The sequence below is a fragment of the Oncorhynchus tshawytscha genome, unplaced genomic scaffold, assembly GCF_018296145.1.
Source record: "Oncorhynchus tshawytscha isolate Ot180627B unplaced genomic scaffold, Otsh_v2.0 Un_contig_6291_pilon_pilon, whole genome shotgun sequence".
In the NCBI taxonomy this organism is placed as follows: domain Eukaryota; kingdom Metazoa; phylum Chordata; class Actinopteri; order Salmoniformes; family Salmonidae; genus Oncorhynchus; species Oncorhynchus tshawytscha.
In genome coordinates, this window is record NW_024608327.1 from 49,023 (window position 1) to 57,754 (window position 8,732).

Genomic DNA, 8,732 nt, shown 5'->3' on the forward strand with positions numbered 1-8,732 from the left:
AATAGGCACTTTCAAATGGGTACGTTTTTTTTTAGCCAAAAACAAAAATACTGCCCCCTACACGCAAAAGGTTAACACTCAAAGACAGATTCAATGGCTGTAGCATAGCGTATTCGACATACATATTTGAGAAATTCTGAATAATAAGCATATGCTTTTACCTAATAATAAACTACTACTGATAATATAACAACTTCAAATACCGAGCTAGTAACATTAAGTAGCCTAGGTTAACTTAGCTGGCCTTCAATTGAGGGAATTCAACAGAGTTCTCTGGGACATTTTTACAACTCATTCAAACTCTAAAATTAAATACATGGGTGTGACAATGCTAGCTAGCCAATAGGAGCCTAGTAGAACGCCCCTCTGAATAATGGGGTGTGGTTTTGGCTTAACTGCGTTGGGGAAAAGTAAGAAGAGTCCTTGACAGAAACCAAAACAACAGGATGTACAAAGAGGCGTTTCCTTTTTTCACAAATGTGTTGCTGACACAGTCACGTAGCTACTTCCTGTTGTCTCAGTAACAGCATGGCAGAGATGAAACCACAACTCTGAGAAAAACTAACCTTACTAATAACTTCACCAGAAGGGTAAGAAACTTACTTCAATAAACAGTTCAGTTTAATAATATGTTCAGATGATATGATAAAAGAGGAAGTCAAATGCACTCAATGATTAAATCACCAGATGAATAGGAGGCCTATAGGGGACAAGGAGGATAAAGTAGTGAAGAAGAGAGGAATATGGTGACCTATAGGGGACAAGGAGGATAAAGTAGTGAAGAAGAAAGGAATATGGATGAGTGAGAAAGGAGGTAAAAGAGGAGAGAAAGAAGAGGTGTAATTTAAAATTCATATTATTCACTAACCCCCAAACCGTTTATTATTTCCTTATTCATAGCCATTTTTGCCAGAATATCTTGCTTTGTCCTTCTTCAAGTGTGTTGCATTGTTATAATTAATACATAAAATAGAAAAACAATCAAATATATATATTTTTTAAACACAGATCTGTGCTCTTTTGCACCACAAAAATGGTGCCCATAGTCACTTTCTGTTTCTGCAGCAGTAAAATCATGTCATTGCATGAAGTCACTTCACAGCAAAATTGTAAATGTTATGAACAGTTTTGCACCTGGAAAATGTCACCCGTAATTGCTAGAATTCAGTCTTTGGTAGTACTGGGTGAAGAGTTACATTCATCTGTCAGGAGCCATTGGGAAGTCCCTCCCCTCTGACCTTCTCCTCCAATGGGTTTTGAGAAGGAGACGAGGAGAGGACACAAGGGAGTAACCAATTGAGATTCTCCCATGTAGTCAGGTTGTGTCACTGGACACAAAGTCTGATATGGAGGGAGATCGCCCTCCAGTGGTAGAATGACTGTTGCTCACCTCTCCAGACAGCATCCTCCAATCAGGATGTGTGGTGATATGTTTGTGACTGGGTAGTGGGATTCCGGGACAGTATATCTGTCGTAGTGCGTCTGTGAGTGTGCTTCTGTCATCTGACCTGTAGAGGGCGCTCTATCTCTGATTTCATTATGAACAGGTGTGAAAGTAGATGGAATTTCTTCCCTGTACAGGACTTTCTGTATTACTTTGTTGGTTTCAGCAGAGATGCCCATGAATTCCAGTTCAACAAACTTTGATAATGTTCTGCCTTAACTGTCCATTACTGTACGTTACTGTACATATGCACCACAGGTGTCAATAAAAGGCAGGGCCGTCGTTATGGGTTTGCCTTAGGGGTCTGGGCCGCCCTACCGTACCTCCTTGCCTGTCCAAAATGTATCATTTATTTGACCAAGACGCGCACCAACAGAAAATCTATTTTAGATAAAGCGTCCAAGCGAGTGAAACAACGCTCCTCTGTCACAGAATGTTTAGACCATCTATCTGAAAAGACGTACTCTTTTTGTCCAGACAGCATCAGATACATAGGCTACACATACTGTAGTAAGACAGAGAGATAGTTTTGGCCACTGTTCAGGTGCTGAATTCTTTTGGGGGACCAGTGGCGGCCCACCCATTAGGGCGCCCCACTTGTGATTGGTCAATAAAAAAGCACAAAGTAAATGTACGTTCTAGTTCTCGAATGTGCATTCAGTCAGAACGTCTCCCTCCCAATGACTCTCTCCTGCCAGATGGCTGACTTCCACACCTCAGACTACATCTGCTCTATTAGATACAGACAGCTGACTTCCACACCTCAGACTACATCTGCTCTATTAGATACAGACAGCTGACTTCCACACCTCAGACTACATCTGCTCTATTAGATACAGACAGCTGACTTCCACACATCAGACTACATCTGCTCTATTAGATACAGACAGCTGACTTCCACACATCAGACTACATCTGCTCTATTAGATACAGACAGCTGACTTCCACACCTCAGACTACATCTGCTCTATTAGATACAGACAGCTGACTTCCACACATCAGACTACATCTGCTCTATTAGATACAGACAGCTGACTTCTCAGACTACATCTGCTCTATTAGATACAGACAGCTGACTTCCACACATCAGACTACATCTGCTCTATTAGATACAGACAGCTGACTTCCACACATCAGACTACATCTGCTCTATTAGATACAGACAGCTGACTTCCACACATCAGACTACATCTGCTCTATTAGATACAGACAGCTGACTTCCACACATCAGACTACATCTGCTCTATTAGATACAGACAGCTGACTTACAGACAGCACACATCAGACTACATCTGCTCTATTAGATACAGACAGCTGACTTCCACACATCAGACTACATCTGCTCTATTAGATACAGACAGCTGACTTCCACACATCAGACTACATCTGCTCTATTAGATACAGACAGCTGACTTCCACACATCAGACTACATCTGCTCTATTAGATACAGACAGCTGACTTCCACACATCAGACTACATCTGCTCTATTAGATACAGACAGCTGACTCCCACACATCAGACTACATCTGCTCTACTAGGTACAGACGGCTGACTACCACACATCAGACTACATCTGCTCTACTAGGTACAGACGGCTGACTTCCACACATCAGACTACATCTGCTCTATTAGGTACAGACGCCTGACTTCCACACATCAGACTACATCTGCTCTAATAGGTACAGACGGTGCTAAAGCAAAAAGATAATTGTAATTATCTTATCAGTGGTCTCATGGGGACATCCCTATGCGGTTTGCTTTCTGTCCTGCAGCTCAATTCAGAAGGACGACTGTGTCTGATGTGTCTGAGTGGTATAATTCATCATCCACAGCATCATTATTAACTTGGCCGTGCTTAAACAGATATTCAATGTCTGATGTGTTATTGTTACCCATCGACCAATCACTGCCCTTCTTTATGAGTAGTTCAAAAAAGCTCCCGGGTCTTTGTAGTTGGATCTGTGCATGAAATGCAATACTTGTTGTACAGACGTGGCAATACTTGTTGTACAACAGAAGTTGTATGTATGGGGCACATAGAATTACAGAATCCCCATTACATTAAAAGGATCTATAGAATTACAGAATCCCTATTACATTAAAAGGATCTATAGAATTACAGAATCCCCATTACAGTAAAAGGATCTATAGAATTACAGAATCCCCATTACAGTAAAAGGATCTATAGAATTACAGAATCCCCATTACAGTAAAAGGATCTATAGAATTACAGAATCCCCATAACAGTAAAATGATCTATAGAATTACAGAATCCCCATTACAGTAAAAGGATCTATGGAATTACAGAATCCCCATTACAGTAAAAGGATCTATAGAATTACAGAATCCCCATTACAGTAAAAGGATCTATAGAATTACAGAATCCCCATTACAGTAAAAGGATCTATAGAATTACAGAATCCCCATTACAGTAAAAGGATCTATGGAATTACAGAATCCCCATTACAGTAAAAGGATCTATAGAATTACAGAATCCCCATTACAGTAAAAGGATCTATAGAATTACAGAATCCCCATTACAGTAAAAGGATCTATAGAATTACAGAATCCCCAATACAGTAAAGGGATCTATAGAATTACAGAATCCCCATTACAGTAAAAGGATCTATAGAATTACAGAATCCCCATTACAGTAAAAGGATCTATAGAATTACAGAATCCCCATTACAGTAAAGGGATCTATAGAATTACAGAATCCCCATTACAGTAAAAGGATCTATAGAATTACAGAATACCCATTACAGTAAAAGGATCTCTGTGGGTCTAATAGTAAATATTTGTCATTTCACTTTTTAAAAAATGCATTAGCTTTTAAATGTAGCTTAAACACAACCAGACATTGTTTTCGTCTGATTACTTTAAAAGGCTCCGCCTCAACACACGTTCGTAATAATTCCAGTTTCCAAAATGTGCCTGTATTGATGATGATCAAATAGGTTTGTAGCCTGTATTGATGATGATCAAATAGGCTTCTAGCCTGTATTGATGACGATCAAATAGGCTTTTAGCTTGTATTGATGATGATCAAATAGGCTTGTAGCCTGTATTGATGATGATCAATAGGTTTGTAGCCTGTATTGATGAATCCGTTGCTGCCATTGAGTTTCTCTACAATGCATTTCTGCCTTGGCAAAATTGCAGAATTCTCATCCAACCACAATGCATTTTGGAGTAAATTCTACCCGTTTTCAAGTCCATTAGCTGAAACTGAAGCAGCAGCACGACGACATGGACTGGGGACAGCAAGGAGTCATCACCTAGCCACAGAAACTCATACAGCCATTTTCCAAACAAGGAGAGGTGTCACAAAAGTCCGAAATAGCATTAAAATTAATCACTTACCTTTGATGATCTTCTTCTGGAGGCACTCCCAGGTCTCCATGTTAAACAATAAATGTTTGTTTTGTTCGATAATGTCCCTCTTTATGACCAAAAACCTCCTTTTTGTTTGCGTGTTTTGTCCAGTAATCCGAATGCAGAAGGCGTGTGCACTAAATCCAGACAAAAAGTTTTAAAAAGTACAATAAAATTTAGTATAAACACTCCGATTGTTTTTGTCATAAATAATCAATAATATTTCAACCGGACAAAAGCTTTGTCAATAGGAGGTACAGTAAAGAGAGTCGAAAACAGCAGATCCAGGACAAGGTAGCACGTCCGATGAACAGGTCAGGGTTCCATAGCCGTATGCAGAACAGTTGAAACTGGAGCAGCAGCACGCCAGGTGGACTGGGGACAGCAAGGAGTCATCAGGTCAGGTAGTCCTGAGGCATGGTCCCAGGGCTCAGGTCCTCCTGGAGCGGAGGGAGAGGGAGAGGGAGAGGGAGAGAGAAAGAATGAGAGGGAGCATACTTAAATTCACACAAGACACAGGATAAGACAGGAGAAACACTCCAGATATAACAGACTGACCCTAGCCCCCGACACATAAACTACTTCAGCATAAACAGTTTTCAACCAGCGATTGAGTTGTGAGACTCTGCTGTAAAGCTCATCACTCCCCTAACTGGGAGGGGACCATAGACAATTATTCGATGCTAATGCATCTTTCTAGCTGATTTACACACTGAAGCTATGTTGAGCTTGGTGCCGTCTGACTGTTTCATCCTAACATCGTTGGTGCCGACGTAGATAACAATATCCCTATACTCTCTAAACTCACCAGTTTTAGCTTTAGCCAGCACCATCTTGAGAGTAGCCTTAACGTCAGTAGCCCTGCCCCCTGGTAAACAGTGTATGATCGCTGGATGATTTGTTTTAAGTCTAATACCGCTGGTAATGGAGTCGCCAATGACTAGAGTTTTCAATTTGTCAGAGGTAAGGGTGGGAGGAACCAGTTGAAAGTTTCTGTCAGCTGAATGAGCGACACCGGTTGAGCATTACTACAGAATTTCCTTCCAGATGCCGTGAGAAAATTGTCCAGCTGCGGGGACCGTGCGAGGGGGTTTATACTACTATCTGTACTTACAGGTGGCAAAGACATTGTTTCATCCTTTCCTACACTTAAATTACCTTTGCCTAACAATGGCGTCTGAAGCTGGCCTTGCAGCACGGCTATCCTCACCATAAGACGATCGTTCTACTGTATATAATGAGTACAGCAACTGCAATTAGAAGGCATAATGTTCATGCTACTACTTAGTTTCGTCTGGCGGAGGTCCTGTAGAACCATGTCCAGATAAAGTGTCCGGGGAGAAAAAGTTGAGGGGAAGAAAAAAAAGATATCAAAAACGATTTAAACAAATAAGAAGGAAAAACTGTAAAGTTGTCAGGTAGTAAAGTAACGTTAGCAACAAACCGCAAGCAGCACGTAAACAAGTCCACAAGTTGTGACCGGAAATGACAACACAAGTTCTTCAAGTGTGATGCATTGTTTTGGACACATAGGGCGCCATTTTGTGAAAGCGAATCTGTTTTCTATATGAAAATGGCGCCCATAGTCACTTCCTGTTTCTGTGACAGTAAGATGGAAAGTCGAAGTCATGACATCGCATTAACGGTCACTTCACAGCAACAAGTTTATTTGGGGATTTTCATTTCCCGTCAATGCTAAACTCATAAATACAAGTCAAATGACACGTTTGTATCCTTCATGAATTGTATTTTGCTATTGTAAAAACATCTGCAATTATATTTAGTAGTTTTTCTACATATTATATAATACAAATCAATATACTGGGATTTATTTTCTGTGTTCACTCACAGATCTCATAGAGACAAAGAGATGGGGAGCAACTGCTCCAAAAAAGGAGGGAGAGAGAAGGAAGGGAGACACTGAAGGAAGGAAGAGAAAGAGGAACACTGAAGGAAGGAGAGAAGAGGGAGACACTGAAGGAAGGAGAGAAGAGGGGGACACTGAAGGAAGGAGAGAAGAGGGAGACACTGAAGGAAGGAGAGAAGAGGGGGACACTGAAGGAAGGAGAGAAGAAGGGGGACACTGAAGGGAGGCGAGAGGAGGGGGCACTGAAGGGAGGCGAGAGGAGGGGGACACTGAAGGAAGGAGAGAAGAGGGGGACACTGAAGGGAGGCGAGAGGAGGGGGACACTGAAGGGAGGCGAGAGGAGGGGGACACTGAAGGAAGGAGAGAAGAGGGGGACAGTAAATGGAGGACAGAAGAGGAGGACAGTAAAGGGAGGAGAGAAGAGGGAGACACTGAAGAGAGGCGAGAGGAGGGGGACACTGAAGGAAGGAGAGAAGAGGGGGACAGTAAATGGAGGACAGAAGAGGAGGACAGTAAAGGGAGGAGAGAAGAGGGAGACACTGAAGGGAGGAGAGAAGAGGAGGACACTGAAGGGAGGAGAGAAGACCGGGACAATGTCAACAGTGAAGCAACATCCTTTGACCAAATGTGAGACAGAGTTTCCTGAAATGCTTCAAGTCAGTGTGGTCTCCATGTTGTAGTACCATGTTGATGACACAGGGGTGCTGTTATCAGTGCAAAGGGAGGTCTCCATGTTGTAATACCAGATTGAGGCCAAGGGGGGTGCTGTTACCGGTGCCCAGATACTATACATGTAATATGTATCCATGTTTGTTATTCTTCCAGACCCCCCCACTCTCTTGATTCGCTTGAGACAGAGAAGAGACGTGAAGAAAGAGGTAAGTAAAAGCTGTTCATCTTGAGGTGAAACACCGGAAAAGGTCTCCTTGTGAAGTAATGGTTATTTTAATGAATATAGCTTTGTCCTTCTACTATTTCTATATAATTCTATTTTAAATTAGTCTCGTATGTAAAATAAATACTGTACAGTTACCTATATATTTATCATGTTTTGATGTGTTTCTGACCTGGATTTGTTTGTAACACATGCATGTTTTTGTACGGTGTGTGTGTGTGTATGTGTGTATGTGTGTGTGTGTGTGTGTGTGTGTGTGTGTGTGTGTGTGTGTGTGTGTGTATGTGTGTGTGTGTGTGTGTGTGTGTGTGTGTGTGTGTGTGTGTGTGTGTGTGTGTGTGTGTGTGTGTGTGTGTGTGTGTGTGTGTGTGTGTGTGTGTGTGTGTGTGTGTGTGTGTGTGTGTGTGTGTGTGTGTGTGTGTGTGTGTGTGTGTGTGTGTGTGTATGTGTGTGTGTGTGTGTGTGTGTGTGTGTGTGTGTGTGTGTGTGTGTGTGTGTGTGTGTGTGTGTGCATAACACACCTGTCCTTCTCTACTCCAGATGCTACATTTGTGGATGATAACAGGGCGGACCTCATTCAGAGGGTTACCACGGTGAAACTCATAGCAGAAACACTTCTCCAGTGGCGTATGATCCACAAAGAGGCGTACCTTAAGATCCTTGCTGCCCAGACCACACCAGATCAGATGAGGGAGCTGTACAACGTCTTAAACACAGACAAAGTCAAATCAGCCTTCTATAGGCTCCTTCAGAAGGAAGAGCCTTATTTGGTCCAGGTGCCAGGTAGGTTATACGGTCTGATGTACCACGGCTGTCATCCAATCAGAATTAAGGGCTCGAACCACCCATTTTATGTCTGATATACCACAGCTTTTAACCAATCAGCATCCAGAACCCAAACCACCCAGTTTATAACAACGATAATATTATAATACATGAAGGCACAATTTATAGTACAATATGTACGTGTGTTTTGTAAATTGTGCACAGTATTTAGCAATAATAATTAACCAGTTGTGATGTGTGATGTGTAATGTGTAATGTGTGAGTGTGAGTGTGTGTGTGTGTGTGTGTGTGTGTGTGTGTGTGTGTGTGTGTGTGTGTGTGTGTGAGTGTGAGTGTGTGTGTGTGTGTGTGTGTGTATGTGAGT

General features: G+C 42.0%; 1 protein-coding gene across 1 annotated transcript; it reads left to right on the forward strand.

Moving 5' to 3' along the window:
- Nucleotides 1–7,170: 7,170 nt before the first annotated feature.
- On the forward strand, nucleotides 7,171–8,365 carry LOC121843449 (NACHT, LRR and PYD domains-containing protein 12-like; the record flags this gene model as incomplete). The annotated part of the gene is given in 3 exon segments (XM_042313042.1): nucleotides 7,171–7,314; nucleotides 7,513–7,565; nucleotides 8,123–8,365. A coding segment is annotated over 1 exon segment (154 nt), but the record flags the coding sequence as incomplete, so codon positions are not given.
- Between the last annotated feature and the right edge of the window lie 367 nt (nucleotides 8,366–8,732).